The following is a 22,768-nucleotide window of genomic DNA, read 5'->3' on the forward strand; positions in this document are numbered from 1 at the left end:
ATATGGGGCATCTGCTTTTATTATTCCTAAAACAGCTTTTAGTAGGAGATCATTTCACAGGAAATTAATATTACAAGCTATAATTTTCATTTAAAATATGTCATTTGTTTTACAGGCCTACAGTAATTGAAAGAGTTTTTCTTCTCCTTCAGAGGACAGTACTGATGAGCTGACGATTAAATCCCAGAACAGCAGAAATAATAAGACATTCAGTAAATAACGCTGCCATTATTTGAGCGTGTGTTGAGCTCATAATATGCAATTCAGCTCAAACTGAAAGATACAAAGCATTTGACATGAGTGGCAGCAGAAAAAAATCTAAAAATGGTTCAGCACAAAAGAGAATTAAAATGTCACAGGAAATTTTTTTCTTCAAAATGGAGCAGCTTATGAATGGATCATTCTTCCTTGAACAGACAGAACCCTGTGCACTAGCTGTGCAAATGCAATGCAGGCCTGTTTCCCCTTTTGTTCAATTCATTTGCACTCAGAATTCTTTCACTGATGAAGTCAGGACTGTAAGCTACTGACAGGCAGGGAGGAAAAATCCTTTTCTAAGAGAACAGTCTGCTTCCCATTTGGAAAAAGAGAGGAATGGCCTTAAATAACTCATGGATGAATAAAAAGCACAAAATGAAAAGATACTATATTCTGAAGTGCTTGGCTAACATTCACATTACATTTTAACTGCCACCACTTACTAGAACTTCATTTTTTCTGGGCATAAGAAAGAAGACAGTTTTGGACTTTGACATGAAACACAGAATGAAGAATGGCTCCATCAGAGGGGATGACTCACAACTAGAGTTACTAGATGCATGATACATTAATCAGACAGTGATGTGGAATACAGCCTGGCCTGCAATGGCTCTGCTTTTTGCCCGGTTGTATAATTTTCACTGTAGTACAGGCTTGAAGTGGCCTCTTCCTTATTTACATGGGGCCTGATTTTGCCACTCTTAATTTTTCACAGAGGGCCTGACCCAAAACCCACTGAATTTAATGGGAAAACTCCTTTTGACTTCATTGAACTGTTGATCAGGCCCACAGCAATACTACATAAGGGTGGTAGAACTAGACTTAGATTTTTCTAAAACTGCCAAAGACCCCAGGCAGGTTTCGTAAACATAAAACCGGCCATAAAGAGATTTTGAAAACAGGGACTGGTACACTCTCTCATCAGCTGTGGCCAAACACTGGCCTTGGATTTCAAACTATTTCCCTTCTAAAAGTATTTTTAGGAAGAGAAAAACATTATCTTTGAAGTTACAGATGATTAGATATTCAGCTGTTACCGTCAGTTGCAATTTAAAAAACAACAACTAACCAACAGGCCGTTCCCCAAAACACTCAGGTTTGCCAAATACATTATAAACAAGCCATTGCCTGCCACTAGATGAGTCCTGTTCTCTTGTGTCTGCCACTTTCCTACCTACTGGAAGTCCAGAAAAAACTAAGGGCTAGTTCCACAAAAGGATTTAGGTGCTAAACTGCCACTTTAGGTACTTATATCCAAAATTTACATCCTCAAAAACTGCAGCTCTGATTCTGGCTAACCCTGTAGTCACCTAAATTTCTGCTGGTTTGCATGGGCAAAGACACCTAAGTCCTGACAACATCAAACTGTTCAGTGCCTAGGCCCCAGCAGGATCCTCCAACAAGGTGTTTTCCTGCCTGTCTTGCCTGCAGGGCCTCATCGGGAAGGCATGCTCAGAGGTGGCCTACCAGATCAGGCGCTGCACAAAGCACAGCCTTGTTGTTCATATTCACTGGAGCAGGGACTGGAACGTGGGCTTCCCAGGTTAGTGCCCTAACCACTGGGGTATATAAAGTCATTTTCACTCTCCAGCCCAATTAATATTGAAATATTTCATTCCCAGTGGAACAGCTTCAACAGGAGAGGTTGAGAAAGCCCCACCTCAAAGTACCCACTAACCCAGTGGGTTGGGCACTCACTGGAAGTCCTGGATTCAAGTCTCTGCTCCAAATCAGGCAGAGGGGATATGACCCAGGCCTCCCACTTAGCAGGTGAGTGTTCTAACTACTGGACTATTGGGAGTGGGGGTACTGCTTCCTTGTCCTAATTTTTTTCTGAAAAAGACTAAGCTGATTTAGGTGCCTAGCTCCGGGAAAGAGTTCAAGGCTGTGAATCCAGAACAGAGGATTCACAGCCTTGAACTCTTTCCCGGAGCTAGGTACCTAATTTCTTTTGAGAGGTGGGCATAGGCACCTATTGGCTAGCTTTGGCAGCTTCCTGCTCAGCTTCCTGGCTTTAGTGAATCCCATGCTTAGGTGCCCGACTCTCCCCAGGCATTGTATAGCGTGGGTGGGTACCTAATTCTGGGAAGTGGGTTGTATTAAGTGGCAGGGCACCTAAAACTCAGGAGTTGAGATGCTAAGTTCCCTTTGTGGATCTAGCCCTAAATGTTCGTCTTCTGCTATTTAAAGATGTAACTGTTCTATGTCCTTCACAACAACTTTCTACAAAGGGAGCTCCATGGATTCCTGACAGCTTGTATGTGATCTGAATTTGTAAAGCAGTTTTTCTTTTCCTTCCTCAAGAAGAATCTGGACTGAAATACTTTGAAAGGATTCTTGTTAATTACATGATCGTTAGGAGATACAACATACTCTAATTATTTCAAAAAGTCTGGCAACCAGAGGTACACCCGGATTTTGCTTTAAGTGAAATGGAGTTTTGCCCTCAACTTCAATGGAAGGAGGACTGGGCTGCTGCTGACTTTAGCTAACGTGAATTCAGTCAGCTCAGACTCCGAGTGTACATGAAAGTAATGAAAGACTTTTTCACTAACCAATATTGCTCTGTAACAGAATTTACTACTGAATTTATTCAATAACGTTTGGAAGCTCATGGAGACAAGTTGCACTGGATTTTGAAAACTTCCCCCAAAAGATTTAAACATTTAAAAATTACTTTATGGTAAGACATTTCCTTTTCTTGCTGAAATATTAATGTTTAAATTCTGAGGCCTTTGGGGCAGAGACTCTCTGTAGTCTGTGTCTTCTATAGCATTGTCTTCTATAAACAACAACATCACAAGAATGTGTTGAAAAAAGAACAGGTCTCCCTGAGGAACACTGCTTATAGCATTTGTCCTAAAAGGCAGAGATAGAACACAAACCTTTGGTTTTTGTTCACCCTGGATTATTAATGCTGTACCAGAGCAAATGTTGCAGGCCTGGGTGGTACTAGAGATTGGCTTGCTAAGGCAAGGGAGATCTGGGAGATTAAAAACTCCCTTGCCTTAAAGGGCCAAGCCCCAGAGCTACCTGGACTGGTGGCACCTGCTCTTAAAGGGACCAGCTTGCTCTGGTAAAAATGCTTTCCGATAATTAAACTGCTGGAAACTGTCTCTTACTTCATATTTCACTTTGCTATTAAGTTATCTACAATAGAAAGAGAAAAACCCAGTAAAGGTTTCCATCCTGCAAGGTGCTAAGGACCTTCCAAGAGTTCCCGAATGCTCTCAATTCCATTGGCTTCAATGGAAGCTGAGGATGCTTAGCACCTTGCAGGATCAGGTAAGTCTTTAGAACAGAAGGGCTTTGTGCTTTGCAGACCTGGAACTTTCAGTGAGGCAGCAAAGCTTAGTGTCAGTGTGCATCCAGGCCTACTTACAACGTGCATCCTTGGCACCTTTCCCAACCACGTGTTGTATTCCACGTCTGTATCTGCAAAGGAGCTAATTAATGTGTTTTTCTTTAAAAAAAAAAAAGGCCAAGATTTTCAAACCTGGGTGTTGGCAGATAGTAAAAGTGCCTGGATTTTTTTTAGAGGTGATAAGCATTCAAAACTCACAGTAACTTCATTGGGAATTGTGGGTGCTCGGGATCTCTGTATATCAGCCCTCTTATTTAGATACTTAATGGGGTTTTAGATTTAGAACATTCAGTTCCCACATTTGAACATTTTAACCAATATTTTATCAAGTGGCAGCAGTCCCATCAGAATCAGGCACTCCTTGCATATGACTTTACTTTGGAGTAGGGCTGTCAATTAAATCGCAGTACACTCATGCAATTAATGCAAAAAAATTAATCGCAATTAATCGCAGTTTTAATCGCACTTTTAAACAATAGAATACCAATTGAAATTTATTAAATATGTTGGATGTTTTTCTACATTTTCATCTACATTGTATTCTGTGTTGTAATTGAAATCAAGTGTATATTTTTATTACAAATATTTGCACTATAAAAAATATAGTGTGCACTGTACACTTTGTATTCTGTGTTGTAATTGAAATCAATATATTTTAAAATGTAGAAAATATCAAAAAATATTTAAATAAATGGTATTCTATTATTGTTTAACAGTGTGATTAATCGCTTGATAGCTCTACTTTGGAGTCTCAAATTTCATGCCTAAATTCAGCCTTTTTTTAGGTCCTGTGATTTTCACTTTGAAGTTTGCTGAAGTGAATTTTTAGTGTAACCTCTTCCTCGTTGGCTTCCATCTCCCATTTTTTACCACCCCCATACATCCAAAATCCAGCTGCCAAGATTAGCTCTTCTTTTTCCTCCTCTCTGGCCTTGTCTCTCCCTTCTTGAAGCTCTGCCCTCCTTGCTTCCTAAAAACCATCTAGCTCCCTACATCATACCCATGTTTCTCTTTTTTTCTGACCATTCCAGACTTTTGTCATATATCTGCAATGGCTTCCCAAGAAAAGCACCATGCTGCCAAGTTCTCTTTGAAAAGACTCCTAAAAATCTCATCTATTCCATGAAGTGTTTCAGCTATAATGGCCAGTCAACATTCTGCATTTGTTAATTGCTACACTCGTGTCTCTAGAAACCGATAACTGATGAAAAGGTGGGTTTCGACCTGGTATGGGCAACATCCCCCAGAAACAGCTTGTGTAAGTCAACATTAATCTGATTTTAATAAAGCTACTTTCATTTTCACCAGCTGAAGATCTGGCCTAAAGTGTAAGGTGATGAGTCATTCCTCTGCCAGGCTCCAGCCAATCCACAAGCCTGGAAATAGTCACGTGCCTCCCAGATCAAGGCATACAAGCCCCACAGGAGGAACAGCAGTTCAGTCTGCTCAGTGTCACTCCAGGGCTTGGAACTCTCTCCTGCCTGCCTGTGGCAACAGTCTCCCTGGGTCTTAACCTGCTCCAGCTCTGCTCCCAGTCCTGTTTCAGCCTCACTCCAACACTGCTCTGGACACCTTATTCCTGCTCTGACAACTAGGCCTGACTGCTCCAGCTACAAACACTAGGCCTGACCATCTTCATCCCAATTTCTGCCACCCAGTGCATATGTGGATGGTGTGGGTCAGAGTGTGGAAGGAAAGTTGCTGGAGGCCTGGAGAGAAACCCTGGGATTCAGCAGAGACTACAAGTTCCACAGAGTTGGCAATTCTGGTATGTAAAGAGGGACAGACAAGTGCAACCTAACTGCACCATTCTCCAAGCTCCCCCATGTTTTGGACAATAAAAGCAGCACCACCGCCTCCAAGGAGACTTCCTGCCTTTGAGAGGAGAATGCAACATTCTACTGCAAGGATAACCTCACTGAAAAAGGAAGGAAGACACACACAGAAGAAGACATCAACAGGTCCTGGGGTAAATTCAAGCATCCTCACTTGTGTCACCCCTTCTTTCAAACTCCTAAGCCACTCTCTAATATAGTGATTTAGAATTGGACATAACAAATTAAATAAAATAACAAGTAGCATGTTTCTGTAAATTCAAAATATATTATGGAGCCAAAAAATCATACATCTTTTGGGACAATGGTGCTCAGTGTGATAAGAGTTATATACAGCTCTTCCTCCCACAGAATGTTCCATTGAAACAGAGCAGCTAGCCCTAAAGGTATGTAATTTCTAGCTCTTTAAATTAGGACTAATGGACATTTTTATGATTTATTCAGAGGTGAAAGTAAACCGGTACGCCCCGGTACGGTGTACAGGCAAGAGCCGGTGCACCATACCGGGGTGGATCGGTTTCCCCAGGTGCAATTTAAAAGGCCTGCAGCTCCCAGCAGCGGCTGGAGGCCCCAACCCTTTAAACTGCTGCCAGAGCCCCAAGGCCAGAGCCCTGGGGAAGCAGCGGCGGGGCTGGGGCGGCAATTTAAAGGGCCCAGGGTGCTAGTGGCGGCCGAGCCCTGGGACCTTTAAATTGTCCCTGGAGCCCCGCCGCTGCTTCCCTCAGGGCTCTGGCAGGCTCCGGGGACGATTTGAAGGGCCTGTTGTGGTAGTGGAGGCCGGAGTCCCGTCCCCGGAGCCCTGCTGCCAGAGCCCTGGGGAAGTGGTGGCGGGGCTCTGGGGCTGATTTAAAGGGCCCACGGCTCCGACTGCTGCTACCGCCCTGGGCCCTTTAAATTGCTGCCAGAGCCCCCAGCTACCGCTGTTACCCCAGGGAGGGGGAAGGAGGCCCTTGCCGGTACAGGGTGGGCTGGGGCTGGCTCCGACCTCCCCCAGCCCCACTCCTTCTACCCAAGGCCCCTCCCCTTCCGGGGGCCAGAGCCGGCCCCAGTCCAGTCCCGTACAAGTAAGTCACTAGACTTACTTTCACCCCTGGATTTATTCCTTATTTTATTTAATTATAGAAGAAGGTTCAAGTAAGTTACAGGACTGAATCCTTCTTTCACAGAGGGTTAAACAGAGAGGATGGCAAAATGCGATTTTTTTTAAACAGTCAGTCTCCACACTGGGCACATGATGATGATTTTGACATACTGAACTGCACATATGTAAAACTAAGCTTTTCCCCGTTTAGTATACTTACTGAAGGACTAGGAAGGAGTAAGTTTAGTTTGTGTGTGTGTGTCCATGTAGTCTGAAATGTCATTCCATGATTTTCTTCCCCAAATAGACTGAACCAGCCCAATCCCAGTAAAAGATCTGAAATGAAAAGCCACAACATGTTTCGAGACTGAGTCATGCACATACTTTTCAACTAAGCATTAATGCTCCTAAATTCTCTGAATCATGGTGCCTCTTCTTCAGTAGTTTCAAGACAATCTAGCTCAATGTGGTTGTAAAAAAAAAAAGTAACAATGAGACTATTGTAGCATATATGTTAGCGACACTGGCTGTGATGATTCCCTGTGTGCTCTAGGCAAGTACAACTGACTTGGGATCAGAGCGGGAGAGGGAAGGGAGGAAAATGCAACAGTTCCTTTGAACAGAAATGTACCAGTCTACAAATGTTTATAAAACAAAACAATGAGGTTTCATTGAACAGGAAAGGGCCTGGAACTGCCCATATTCACCTATTTGTAGGTGTGTAAATTAGAAGTGTAGCAATTGCTACACATTGTATCAGACCCATGGTCCATCTACCCCAGTATCCTGTCTCTAACAATGATCAGTACCAGATGCTTCAGAGAAAGGTGCAACAAACACCACAATGGACATTTATAGAACAACCTGCCCACAGGAGAAGTTTCTATCTATCCCTTTTAGTTACTAGCTGGCCTATGCTCTATGGCATGAGGATTGATATCCCTTCTGAAAATTGTTTTATACTATCTGAAGTAACTCTGGATGCCTTCTTCGTTAGCTGCATAAATGCCTACATGAATCTAAAAATCTAAGAACTAATATTACACAACTGAAGTAAGATAAAAGACTTACTGCAGCAAGATGCTATCAACAACTTTCAGATATTAGATGTAGAGCCAAACTTAACCCCTTCTGCCCCCAAAAGAACTAAGGATCTATTGCCCAGAATGGAAAATGATATCTCACTGCAACATAAAACTGCAGAGTTTTTTAATCATCATTTATGGTTCTCAGGGTACAAATACTGAACTTCCTTTCCAAGGATTTATGTATAAATGAGGATGAAATTAGCCTGAGCTTATTAGACTACAACATTAAAGTGTCTCTTGGTAACAAAAATGACAGTTAATTAATGAAGGTATCCTTGTGTGCAATTTCTAATTTTACTTCTATTCTATATAATTTTATATGCCCCAATGACTTAACTTGCTTTAAATTTTAATCTTAAAATAAAAAATTAATTCACTTTTTCAGCATATATATTTCACTTATTGGACCATATGTTGCTTTTCATAATGGTGGTTCAAAGGATAACAGTAGTGTGAATTTCAAAATTTAAAATCTTCATGACTCACCGAGATAGAACAGATAACTGCTACTATACAGATCATAACATTTTTCAAAATAAAAATGTCTTACATTAGTCCGTCAGACCACAAGTAAAATCCTGGCTCTGTTAAAGTCATTGCCAAAACTCCCGTTGAGTTCAATAAGGCCAAGATTTCATCCCCCGTTTTAATCTGAATCTAACAGCAAAACTAAAGACTGACACTTGATATATGTTCATAGATTCCAGTGCCAAAAGGGACCATTGTGATAATCTAGTCTGATCTCCAGCACAGCAGATAGGCCATAGAATTTTAATTTCCACATCAAGCACATAAGATCTGGGAGAGATAGGGCATATCTTGTAGATAGTCTGCGAATTATTTTCTATCTTGGATATTTCTTGGCAATTTGACAATTCTAACTATTCACATTACTATATGTGGTACAGGTAGTGACACCAGTTAAGGTTTCTCAACACTTCGTACTGTTGGCCTTATTTTCAATTGCTTATAATTTTGGGTGGAATTCCATGTCCGATATCTGCTGCAGACTGAATCTTTTTGAGAAAGTTTCAGCTAAAGTGGTTCAACCATTTCTGAGAACACATTTAGGTAACAACGTATTGCTGTGTTAAAAAAATTCTTACAAACGTTTCTTTGAGAAGTTCTATTGCCTCCATCTTTTGGAGATGGGACTGGGGCTAGAGGGGCTGAGCAGAACTTTTCCCATAAGTGCTCCTCCCACTAACTGAGGTCTGCTGTGGGTTTGTCTATATTGCACTGAAAACCCAGGCTCAGACTCAAGTTTATACCCAACCCTCCACACATAAGTCTTTCTGACTCAGATCAGCAAGCCTTAAGGACCCAGGCCTGTGGACCTACCCAAGGGGCTGAGCTCAAGTCTCACTGTGGCTCAGTTCCAAGCCCGGTCTTTTTGCAGTGCGGGTACAGCACAAGCCATAAACCTGAGTAAGAAGGTCTGCACAGTGCAGTGTGGATGCATTAGCATGGCTGTCAGAACTGGGTCCAGCAACTGTAATCCCAGGTTTGCAATGCAGTAGGGATGCACAAGCACAGGCTTGGAAACACCAACTCCACAAGCACAAGTTCCACGGACCCAGGTTTACAATGCACTGTTGACACAAACTGTGGTGCCAAGCAGCCGAACTGAGAGCAGGGAGACTGTCTCTCCCATGCTTTCAATGCTCCTGCTGCAGGCGCCCAGACAGTCAGGAGGAGGAGAAAGAATCATAGAATCATAGAAGGTTAGGGTTGGAAGGGACCTCGGGAGGTCATCTAGTCCAACCCCCTGCTTGAAGCAGGACCAATCCCCAATTTTTGCCCCAGATCCCTAAATGGCCCCCTCAAGGATTGAACTCTCAACCCTGGGTTTAGCAGCGGCCAGACTGGAATACAGAAGGTGACAGGATGGGTGGGTGAAGGGGAAGAGAAGTTGCAGGAACCAAAGGAGGAGCAGAGAGGGAGGCGAACATGAACTGAGGGGGTTGGGGACTGGACAGGAACAGAAGGAGGGGGATGAGGAGTGTAGGGGGGATTGGATAAGAGCAGAGTAGGAAGGGGCAGAGGCCAGGTTGGGAGAAGAGGGGGAGGAGGAGGACAGGATGGCGATGGGTGGTTGAATAAGAGCAGAGTGGGACAGAGAAAGGCTTGTGACAAAGGGGCAGAAGGGTCTGTCACCCCTAGAGCACACTCCCCTACAGAATCTGGAATTAAACCCACAAGTCCTCAGTCTTACCATTCTTCTGCTGTCAGCAAATAGCTGCTAAACCTACTGGCAAAGTGTGTCTCATCCTCCCTCTAGTGACTGGGCCACATAGATGACAATAACCTAACATTGCTACCAGTTACTCCATTAGTTCAAGTGGTGGAGGTCTATGCTGTGGATGAAAAGGTCTGAATCCCAACAGTGAGCCAAACTGAGGGTAAATATGGCTCCACATGATGGATTTTCTGTTTTCAATTAAAAAAAAAAAAAAAAAGAAAAAGGAAATGACACTGAAACAACTAAGTTAAAAAATTGCTAAGGTGCAAAGTTAAGAAATGTTAGAATTAAGGTTGCCTGTAAAGCCTTAATTTGGCTCCCTTGTACATATGGATTATAATACAGTCTTTTGTTACATGATAATGTATTTTTTCCACAGGATCACAGCTTCGTTCAGTTATTCAATATTTCTGTTTATATTCCGTGTGTGACCTGAGGCCTTATTTTATGCACACTATCCAAACTCTGAAGTGAATACAAACACAGCATAGGGGGCTGAATCAAGGCTGCACAGGCAACCTTAATTCTGGCATTTCCTAATTTTTAAGCGCTTGACTTTGCAACCTTAACATTCTTTTAGCATAGTTTTTTTGATGAATTATAATACTGTATTATAATTTGCTTGTGGCAGTTCAAGATAATGAATCCTTCCCCATGTGTCAACAATACCAATGCCACAAAAAGGAAGTGTAGCCACAGAGTACAGGGAGGAGCTTGAGAAGAGCAAAACATTGTGTTAACCTTACCTAGAACGACAAGATTTCAGACCGGAAACCTGGAGTCGTTAATGTTACTCCTGTCCCCACAAAGCAGGCAAACACAAGTGTATTTACATGACACTGACAATTTGTTAAAGTTTCATACCAAGCCTTACAGTGTCTGACATTTTATAATCATCTGCAGCGTGTTGCACTGCAATGTTGCTTTCAAAATGTACAGTATGAGATCACTCTTATGAAGGATTTTCTTATGCTACCCCAGGTCATTGAAACCATTAGAACTACTCATGAAGTAAGGTATTACTTATTGTAGGTAAAAGTATTATTACTCTTTTATTGCACTAAATGTGTAGTCCAAGGTCCAGATTCAATCTGCAGATACACGTGGACAGATTTCACTGACAGGGGTGCATGGCTGCTTGAGGGCAGAATTTAGCCCTAAATTTCTAACTCTACCTATATTATCTCTGGGCATTCAATACTTTTGACTTCATATTTCCAGTGTGTGACCTTAATTTTACTCATTCTGTTTGACAGATCATTCTGTTTTTTACTTTCCATTGTGCAGTGGCTTTAGTGAAAGGCTCTGAAATCATGACAATTTTCTGACTCTCCTCATTTGAGTTACTGACAGCCACCACCTTATTTACTTTAAAGAGAACATGAGTAATCATTAATGAATTCTCACACAATTATGGCACAGTCAGTTTGAATAAATATTCCAGACCAAACATGCTATACCCTGTTGATTTATGCCAAAGCATGCTTCCCCTGCAGCATGGAAAGTAACAGAGTTATATGGGAAAATAAATCATCTAAAGATTACACTTTGAAAAAGCCGACTTAATATCAGGCAGCTCATCACTACTCACACTCTCAGGCCACCGCCACAGTCTGTCTCAAGGAGTTGGTGCTGAAAACAAACCAGATATCTGGGACTTGTAAAGTATAATCTAATTTAAATGACAGTCCAGTTTGTTTGATTTCCCTGGTGGTAGAATTACTAAGTGGGTTAATTCTTGGAATAAACCATATTGTTTACTTTAAACTAACACCTTAAAGAAAATACAAAGAAATGCTTCTGCACAAGAAATATCTTTAAAAGGTGAAGAAAAACTGCACCACACAATGCCATGGCAGCAAGGATGTAGTAACCTAATGTGGACTTCTCCAAGCAGTAATTCAGCATCATTTGCAAAAGTGCATGTTATTAATGAGCGACGGATCAAGTATCTGAAATTATTATTATTATTACTACACTACATTAGTGCTTAGGTTCATATCCTGTAATGAGAGCTCTGAGTGCTCCCTATACTGCTCTATAAATAATTTCTTGGACTATTGGAAAAACTGACCTTAAGAAACATCCTAGATCTAAAATGCTCAGTGGTTACTAATGCAAGGTCAAGCCTTGTTTATCATCCAAGAACTGGAAGATACATGAGCAAGAAGTAGAGGGTATATTCTCAAACAGGCCCCAGTGCAGCATACTACTTACACCCATGTTTAAGTCCATCTTTATTCAGCAAAGCACATGAGCAAAAAGTCTGAAATCAATGGCAGTAAAGCATGTGTTTAAGTGCTTTGCTGAACCGGGGGCCACAGTAAGCAACCTATGACTTCCATTTTGCATCATCATCTCCTGATCTGCTTTCAGATACTCTCTTGTTAAACTGTCTTGTGGAACTTCATTATTTAATCATCATCAATCGGGTAAAATCCTACAGCAAAAGACCTCAAAATAGGACTTAAATGGGGCACAGTCCTTGCGCAGGACCTCCACACAGCAGTGAATCTCATCCTCAGGTTTTTTGGTTGAAGTATGGCTAGTTGGGTCCTATGATGGTGTCACTAGAAAAGGACCGAGCCACACCATCAGAGGCTCATTCACTTGCACATCTACCAAAGTGATATATGCCATCGTGTGCCAGCAATGCCCCTCTGCCATATACATTGGCCAAACCAGACAGTCTCTATGTAAAAGGATAAATTGACACAAATCAGACATCATGAATGGTAACATACAAAAGCCAGTAGGAGAACACTTCAGTCTCCCTGGACACTCAATAACAGATTTTAAAAGTAGCTGTACTTCAACAAAAAAAGCTTCACAAAACAGACTTCAAAGAGAAACCGCTGAGCTACAATTCATTTGCAAATTTAACACCATCAATTTGGGCTTGAATAGGGACTGGGAGTGGCTGGCTCACTACAAAAGCAATTTTTCCTCTCTTGGTATTGACACCTCCTCATCAGTTGGGAGTGGACTACATCCACCCTGACTAAATTGGCCTTCAACACTGGTTCTCCACTTGTGAGGTAACTGCCTTCTCTTCATGTGCAAATATATATATTTATGCCTGTATCTGTAATTTTCACTCCATGCATCTGAAGAAGTGGATTTTTTACCCATGAAAGCTTAGGCCCAAATAAATCTGTTAGTCTTTAAGGTGCCACCGGACTTCTTGTTGTTTTTGTGGATACAGACTAACATGGCTACCCGTGTGACACATAGAATGTAGACAGGAAACCTAGAAGAGTGAGAAGTGTAATAGCTAGACTTGTTTTTGTTCACATTATTAATAAAATGATTTGTACTGATATGATTGGCTCACTTCTTGAGGGCACTGCAGAAGAAGTGAGTTTGTAGGAGGAACTGAACTGAAGAGAAGGCACTTGCGGTAAGAACATAAGTGGTTAACCTCTCACTCTTCTAGGTTTCTTGGATTCTCTACAGGGTGAATAGCCAAGCTGACTATCCAAACTGCAGGCCAGCTATAGCGACATGTCTGGCCAATAGAAGCATACGTCTCAAGATACCTCCAGACATGTAAATATGCTCCTAATAATTGAAACCATAGAGTCAAAATGATTTTTAGGGACTATGAGGATAGGTATTTGCATGCATATAGCCTGGCGTACACATACCAGCCTATTCTCATCTCTACATGTGCATATAAATTCATTATTGCTAATTACTTATCCAACCAAAAGAATATATACCCTGAATCCTATACATAAAAGATTGGAGGTGAGAAGTAATAAATTCCTAGTAATCCAATATGTAGATCTGACTCTCTAAAAATATATGTATAAATTAGCAATTAATTGTAACATTTAACATCAAAACATGGTACAAAAATGAATTCTCAAAGCTCGCTGTGAAGATAAGTAGTTAAATGTTATCCCCATTTTATAGACGGCAAAAATGAGGCAGAGTGGTTAATGAATTGTCCAGTGCCACCCAGTGAGTAAATTGTAGATACAGGATTAGAATTCAAGTCTCAACCCATGATTTAAACAACTGGATATGCTGCCTCTCTATCTTTGTGCAGAACACAATGCCATCCACAGCCTCAGGAACAACTCTGACATCATAATCAAAAAGGCTGACAAAGGAGGTGCTGTCCTCATCATGAATAGGTTGGAATATGAATGAGAGGCTGCTAGGCAGCTCTCTAACACCACATTCTACAGGCCATTACCCTCTGATCCCACTGAGGGTTATCAAAAGAAACTATACCATCTGCTCAAGAAACTCCCTGAAAGAAGCACAAGAACAAATCTGCACAGACACACCCCTAGAACCTCGACCAGGGGTATTCTATCTGCTACCCAAGATCCATAAACCTGGAAATCCTGGACTCCCCATTATCTCACGCATTGGCACCCTGACAGCAGGATTGTCAGGCTATGTAGGCTCTCTCCTCAGGCCCTATGCTACCAGCACTCCTAGCTATCTTCGAGACACCACTGACTTCCTGAGGAAACTACAATCCAGTGGTGATCTTCCAGAAAACACCATCCTGGCCACTATGGATGTAGAAACCCTCTACACCAACATTCCACACAAAGATGGACTACAAGCCAGTACCAGTATCCCCGATAATGTCACGGCAAACCTGGTGACTGAACTTTGTGTGACTTTGTCCTCACGCACAACTATTTCACGTTTGGGGACAATGTATACCTTCAAGTCAGCAGCACTGCTATGGGTACCTGCATGGCCCCACAGTATGCCAACATTTTTATGGCTTCCTCAGCTCTCGTCCCCTAATGCCCTTACTCTACTTGTGCTACATTGATGACATCTTCATCATCTGCACCCATGGAAAAGAAGCCCTTGAGGAATTCCATGATTTCAACAATTTCCATCCCACCATCAACCTCAGCCTGTACCAGTCCACACAAGAGATCCACTTCCTGCACACTACAGTGCTAATTAGTGATGGTCACAAACACCACCTTATACCAGAAACCTTCTGACAGCTATACTAACCTACATGCCTCCAGCTTCCATCCAAACCACACCACACGATCCATTGTCTACAGCCAAGCTCTAAGATACAACCACATTTGCTCCAATACCTCAGACAGAGACAAACACCTATAAGATCTCTATCAAGCATTCTTACAACTACAGTACCCACCTGCTGAAGTGAAGAAACAGATTGACAGAGCCAGAAGAGTACCCAGAAGTCACCTACTACAGGACAGGCCCAAAAAAAAAAGTAACAGAATGCCACTAGCCGTCACCTTCAGCCCCCAACTAAAACCTCTCCAGCGCATCATCAAAGATCTATAACCTATCCTGAAGAAAGATCCCTCACTTTCACAGATCTTGGGAAGTAGGCCAGTCCTCGCTTACAGACAGCCCCCCAACCTGAAGCAAATACTCACCAGCAACCACACACCACATAACAAAAACACTAACCCAGGAACCTATCCTTGCAACAAAGCCCGTTGCCAACTCTGTCCACATATCTATTCAAGGGACACCATCATAGGACCTAATCACATCATCAGCCACACAATCAGAGGCTCATTCACCTAAACATCTACCAATGTGATATATGCCATCATGTGCCAGCAATGCCCCTCTGCCATGTACATTGGCCAAACCGGACAGTCTCTATGCAAAAGAATAAATGGACACTAGTCAGACGTCAAGAATTTTAACATTGAAAAACCAGTTGGAGAACACTTCAACCTCCCTGGACACTCAATTACAGACCTAAAAGTCGCAATTATTCAACAAAAAAAACCCTTCAAAAACAGATTCCAACGAGAAACGGCAGAACTGGAATTAATCTGCAAACTGGACACCATTAAATTAGGCTTGAATAAAGACTGGGAGTGGATGAGTCATTACACTAACTAAAAACCATTTCCCCATGCTAATTTTCCCCCTATTGTTACTCACACCTTCTTGTCAACTGTTTGGAATGGGCCATCCTGATTATCACTACAAAAGGTTTTTTTTCTCCTGCTGATAATAGCCCACTTTAATCGATTGGTCTCGTTAAGAGTTGGCATGGCAACCCCCATTTTTTCATGTTATCTGTATATATACAGTGGAGTTGCATCTTACGTAGGGGTTAGGTTCTAAAGTCAGCGCGTAAGGCTAAAATTGCGAATAGTCAAAACTACCCTTGAAAATCCCTTAAATCGCCCATAAAGTACAGTATACTGTACATGGTTTTGTGTATACAACCCTGTACAGTAATATGTATAAATGTATACAGTAATGTAAGTATATAATAAAGAGTACATATGGAAAATATAATTTTACAGTACTGTATTTTTAATTACAGGGGTAATTACAGGAGGGTAATTACGGGGTCATCGATCCAGGAGACGGAGGTGACAGAGAGCCTGGGTGACGGAGAGCGAGTCGTAGACGAAGTGGTTGGCTCTGGTTCAGCTCCAGAAGTTGATTGCATAGGTTCATCTGCTGCTGGTTCCTTTTCCTTGAAAAACATGGTGATCTGCAACTGTTGCTGTTGTCTCTTGAGCTGCTCAAACATTTCTTGATACGGTCTCAAATCGTCCGTAATACTACCTATGATTTTGAGGCTTCGTTCCATAGAGGGATTGTATTCAGAAATTAAATCATTCTTCATTGCCAGATGCAGCTTCACCAATATAGTCTGCACGTTTTTGAGGTTGAAGCAGTTCCTAAAACTGTTAAGCCAACCTTGGCTGGCTTTGAATTCCTTCTTATCAGAAGGCTGTCCCTCTTCGGCAGGAGGTTTGAACAGTGCATAGAGGCTAAGAGCCTTTTCTCGCAATGTGTTGCCATCGATAGGCACACATTTATGGTTCATGTCTCCCAGCCATAAGTTCAATGCCTTTTCAGTCTTCACTAAAGTCTTATCACACACCTGGCTCATCACCTTAGCAGTTATTGGAGCACTTGATGCCATGGCTTGACAAATTTTCTCTCTTTCAAATCTTGATGGCACAGCAGCTAGATTCGTTGCAGCCATATTTACACGCCACACTGGAGACCGACATTCCGTCTCTCAATAAATCCAACACAGCCAGTTTTTCCTCCAGCATTGGAACAGATAGTTGTTTCTTTGGTTGAGCACCAGATGAAGTAGTTGGCTTGCATTTAAGGTCCATGTTGTACAAAAAATGCGTATCTTTAAACACTAGAATCACACTCAGCGTGGCAAGATGCTCACACTATGAGAGGCACAGCAGATTCATGTCTCCCATCTCACGCTCACTCTGAGGCATACGCTCATTGAGTGGAACGGTGGGTGGAATTGCCTGCACTATTTATAGGTATCTTGTTCTTTTTTTTTCCCGAGCGCGTGTAGTTGAATTCGCGTAAGTTAAATGCGCGTATGATGTGACTCACCTGTATATATCTTCCTACTGTATTTTCCACTGCATGCATCTGATGAAGTGGGCTTTAGACCATGAAAGCTTTGCTCAAATCAATTTGTTAGTCTCTAAGGTGCCACAAGTACTCCTTGTTGTTTCTGCTGATACAGACTAACATGGCTACCACTCTGAAATCTATCTAGATAGATATGTATGGCCTAAATTTTCAAAAGTGAGGAGTGATTTGGGGTGCCTCCATTTTTGGGTGGCCAACTGGAGACTCTTTAAAAGGGACCTCATTTCAGAGGGTGGGTGCTCAGCACTTCCTACAAATCAGGTCCCTAGTTAAGTGTCCCGTGTTGGCTACCCAAAAACGAAGGCACCCAAAATCACGTGTTACTTTTGAAAACGTAGACCATTATTATATGTATTCATTACGCACACATTGCTATCTCGGCACACACTCTAGGCACATATATAGGTTTAGAGGAGGAAAGTCATACAGTCAGAAAGACAGATAAGGGTGTCTTGTTAAATAATTTTGTCTGTAGCTCAGAGGTGCTGGAACAATTTGTATAGCGGGGGTGCTGAGAGCAACTGAACCAAACTGTAAACCTTGTATATGATGCAAACCACTTCAAGTCAGGGGTGCGGGAGGATCCCCAGCTCCCCTAATACCAGCACCTATGCTGTAGCCCCTTCCTGAAAATTAAGCTGGGTCTAATACTGTGCCACATGTATTCTCAAATAAACCCAAAGGGAGAAAAATTGTCTTTTCTTTGCATTCAATTAAGACTGAGGGTATATGGAATGACATAATATCCTTCCTGATATCAGAGCTTCAGTTAGAGCCAATATCCTTCAAACATCACCAGGTCCTGAAACTCTGTTGCAAACAACTGAGTTTTCCTAATTGCCACAGAAACAATCTCTTTCATCAAATGCTGGGCAATGAAATATGTATTGTTCCTTCATAAATACAATAAGGTTTTCATAATTGCATCCTTGACCTTTTTCCAGAGCTCCACAGCCACTGACACAGAAAACATTTGAAAGCGACAAATTAAATTGGCCACTCCGTTTTAACTGCTCATATGCAGAGACTCACATTAACTTCTACATTATATTCTGGGGATTGAGAGTAAGTAATGTTAGAGTAATATAGGGTAGCTAACAATACTCTGTCTGTTTTTAGTTAAGGGAATGCAATACCTTGGGTGTAAGCTAGCAGGAACTAGACAGGAATTAACATTTTTTTATGCATCTTCCAGATTTTTTCACCCAGGTGAAAAATACATAGCATTCTCTTTCTATATGACTGTAGGTCTATATCTGATTTGGAAAATGAAAAGCTTCAGTTATATTTATATTAATATATTATATATTTATTTAAATATATATATAATATAATATTATATATATATATATAATGTATTTTTATATAATGAAAAGCTTCAGTTTAACCTAGAAAAATTAACCCAGGTGGCTTTTAAGTCATGTTTTTCTCATTTGTTCTAGGGAGCTTTGGAAGATGATTTCTTTTAAAATGCACACAGGCCAAAGGCTTTGTTTTGAGGCTATGTATATATTTAGCCCTAACACTGTACATTCTAAGGAAAGTGTAGTGGCTGCTGGATAAATAGATATAGATAGATAGATAGATAGATATAGATATAAACAGTGACAAAAAGACAAGCCAGCAATTATCTTCAAATACATGTGACAGAAGTTCTATAATTCTTTGACAATCACACATGAGTTTTTCTGAAGAGTCTCATCAGAGCAGCCCTTTTCTAACCCTCTTGCAGTCTTAAGCAGTTTTGTAAAATTGATCATTTGTACAATACATAATATGTTTTACATGTATAGGTTTTACATGTAGTAGAATTATACACAGCCTGGTGTCATGACATTCAAGCAATTAGACAAGAGGAATTTCAGTCCCTTGCCCACATTTAAGTTACATAGTAGTTTATGATTAAAAGGCAATATAGTTAAGTCACTGATCACACACTGCTGTGAATCTTTATGTTCCTGGTCTGTGAATATAAAAAAAAATTACCTAGCAGTAGAATGCTGTCACTGACTAGTTTAAATTGAGTCTGTTAGACTCAGTTCAGAGTACAGAAAGGTAAACACTGAAGTTTCAAATATTAACTAAAGTTTTAGGATGCAGAAGCTGACCTGCGGACATTATATTAACAGTTAGAAGCCAGTTAGATTCAGTAACTCACCTTGCTGAATTTTAGTTAGTAGCTGACGGCGTGCAAGAATCCTACTCATCCTGTATGGAGAGCGTCTCGTAGTCTGATCAAATCGTAAGTACATCTCTTGGCCCTCAGGTGACATGGAATTCAAATAGTAACAGCCTGAGCCTGAAGTTCTGGACACCTGCCTAAACATCTCTGCCCCTTTAAAAATCACTGCTTTGGTCCCCTGTATGGTTATTCCAGATTCTAATTAGTGAAATGAAAAAAAGAGAGGCAATAAGCCCAAGGAAGCTGGAAAGAGCAAGTGCTTTAAAAAGAAAAAGGAGTGGCAAAAGCTATAACTGTGGATTCCAGCTCCCCTCACATGATCTAAAAGGGCCAATCAGCCAAAGTAAAGACTGTGGAAGTACAAAGTCTGCCTTACAGAGGAAAGTGAAGTCTGTTCAGGCATTTCCAATCCCACACAAGCTGAAGGCAAATACAAATGGCATGCTTCTGAGCTGACTAAGCATTGAAGAGCTGTGATAGGAGAGTTTGAAAAAACAAAACACACCATCTAGGAATACCTATTTTAGCTGCAAAATTCCTTAGCATGCAAAGCTGTGGAAAACTGCATCCTCCTCCACTCTCTGCCACAAAGCTGCCTACTCATTTCTTCAGAAGATGCACATGCTAATTTTCTTAACATCATACCACACAGTTTCCCTAAAAAAAAGAAGTTTAAGGATGGGCTGTCTAATCCAAACAACCACCTAGTACAACCAGCACCAGAGCAAATGAAATCCTTCCAATGAAAACATCATTTAGCAGCATTCACATAGCAGAAGTTAACAGAAATGAAATAATCCCTAAAATTAATGTTACTGAGAAGTAGCTACCAAATGAGGAAAAATGTTTCATCCTATTGGTTCCCCAAACAAGTATTTTTTTGTTTGATACACACATGGGCACATTGTTTTTTAGATATTCTTAAAAACCAGCCATTTGCTTTTGCAAAGCATCACATTCCCTCTGTGTTTAATCACATGGAAGCAGACTGCTGCCATTTGTTGTTAGCATCTGGATAACAAGTCTGAGTAATTCAAAAAATGATATGCCATGTGGTGTATGGAATGGGTTAGCCTGTGTGTCAGTTAATTTTTTATAATGTCTGTAAATATCAATGATTTGGTTCACTACCTACCATAAGGGATAGCTCATGTCTAAAGGAGGAGAATCATTAACATGAATTTTTGTGATCATGACAGTTTCCAGCATGTGCACTGCTAATGCATAGGGAGCAGCTTCACAGAATTGGAAAGCAATTTCATTGAATCACAGAAATTAGAAAGGAAAAGGCCTATAAACAGCTCATTTTGTCCATCCCTCTAAATTTGTTTATTTGCAATTCACCTAACAGCAGGAGGGCTGTGGAAAGCCCCAGATGCTGTAGAACTATTATATTTACACAGCATGAAGTGAAGGCATCTCTGATGTCAGGCATGCAGGTGGGCTCTGGATTACCTGCACATCACACAGTTGATTCTGTACCAGTTTTAAATAGGCCACTATGGAGGCTGTATCTGCACTTACATATTCCTAGTGGTTAAGACCCTCCAAGTATGAGGGGCACAAGGAGGTTAGCTCTCATTCCAGCAACTGTGGATTCTATCGCCTCAACCCCTATATAGCTACTCCCCCATAATAATTACTGAGATTTTTGGGGAAGAGGTAGCATGTGTTGCCACTGAATGAATGTCACCGCAAATTATTCACTAATTCTCATCCTGTACAATAGATTCTAGGAGAGTTTTTGGCATGTTATAATTTATTGATATTTTGTATTTTATTAATGGTTGACTTAGGGTTACCATGCAGGGATAGGAGTTTGAGCAGCTGGGTCCTTGGATTGCCTGGTGCTGGGAACACTACGGACATTCAAACCAGTGTCTTAGAAGTGAAAGACCCCAAGACCATAACCAATACCTGGAGCGGTCTGTACAGTCCAATATTTGCTGCATTCCTTCTCTGTTTTCATGAAGGACCGAGGAACCTTTGGAGAGTCACAGAAAAGACTTGACATTCAATTAGAAAAAAAAATAACACTGGGGAATAGGCCTGGGTATATTTTACTCTTTCACATCCAGAGAAGGGGAACCACTTTTCCTTGTCGTGTGGAGTTCAGAAGAGCAAGAAGGGCTCAGCTGCAGCTGGGTGAGACAGCAATGCTTAGCTCTCCTTTAACTCAGCCAGTTTCCCTAGCTAGGTAGAGTTATGATCCCAGAAACCCTGGATAATATGTGTTCTGAATACTCCTGAATGTCAGCAATATTCATGCTATTTACCCAAAGTGATATCACTGCTAGTTGGAAGAGTTATTGTTTGATTAGTCCATCCCTGCTCTATAGTCTAGTCTGTATTTGTTTTCCCTTTTTATTCTCAGTATGTTTATGTTACATTTATTAAAAAAAATATGAGTTTTCTTTTAGCCACAGATTACTTATGCAACTTCACAGATGCTAATCACAGAGCCTTATGAAGCCTACTGGATAAAATCGCTATATATTATATTTCAAAACATGCAGTTCAAATCCCATAGGGATTTTCAGTTTTCATTAAAATGTCAAGAAACTTTTTCCATCAGTGTGATTATAGCTCATTTCTCATTAATTTTCCAAGGACAAAAAAACAGTTTAACAAAAAATTTAAACCATAAAAAACCCCCGCAACAGTTCGGCCCTATGTCAGTGTGTAACAACTAGGAAACAACCTCACTTAGGACTCTGTGATGATGAGCCCAGCTGCACACCTACACAGGGGAGTAAGGAGATATAACAAGCCTCGTCCTTCCCTGTAGGCTACCCACAGCACTAGAACTCGGATGGTAGGGAGAGCAGCTGCCACTTCCCACCTAGGGTTGCCAACTTTTTAATAGCACAAAACCAAACACCTCTGCCCCGTTCCCTTCCCAGAGCCCCTGCCTCTTCTCCAAGGCCCCGCTCCCTCCATCACTCATTCTCCCCCACCCTCACTCGCTGGGGCTGGGGGTTGGGTGTGGGAGGGTATGGGCTCTGGACTGGGGGTGCAGGCTCTAGGTGGGGCCAAAAGTGAGGGGTTCAGGGTGTGGAAAAGGGCTCTGGGCCGGGGGTGTGGGCTCTGGGGTGGGGCCAGGGATGAGGGGTCTCAGGTGTTGAAGGGGGCTCAGGATCAGGGCAAGGGAGGTCGGATGCGGGGTGTAGGGTCCTGGCAGTGCGTACCATGGCTCCTAGAAAGCAGCAGCCAGGTCCCTGCAGCACCTAGGCACATGGGTGTCCATGCACTGCCCTTGTACCCACAGGCTCTGCCCCCGCAGCTCCCATTGGTTGCAGTTCCAGGCC

At 41.7% G+C, this 22,768-nt stretch overlaps 1 protein-coding gene across 4 annotated transcripts in view; it reads right to left on the reverse strand.

The window, feature by feature from the left end:
* The window catches only part of STARD13 (StAR related lipid transfer domain containing 13), a 473,464-nt gene that overhangs the window by 151,011 nt on the left and 299,685 nt on the right, over positions 1–22,768 (reverse strand). Inside the window, exon 1 of one of the 4 annotated variants that reach the window (XM_073341712.1) lies at positions 19,437–19,872. The exons of the other annotated variants lie outside the window; for them this stretch is intronic. Coding sequence (XP_073197813.1) covers positions 19,437–19,605 — 169 coding nt within the window. The 5' untranslated portion in view covers positions 19,606–19,872. Of the gene's footprint in view, positions 1–19,436; positions 19,873–22,768 lie in introns of those variants that run through there. 4 annotated transcript variants of the gene reach the window in all.

This window comes from Lepidochelys kempii, chromosome 1, assembly GCF_965140265.1.
Source record: "Lepidochelys kempii isolate rLepKem1 chromosome 1, rLepKem1.hap2, whole genome shotgun sequence".
In the NCBI taxonomy this organism is placed as follows: domain Eukaryota; kingdom Metazoa; phylum Chordata; order Testudines; family Cheloniidae; genus Lepidochelys; species Lepidochelys kempii.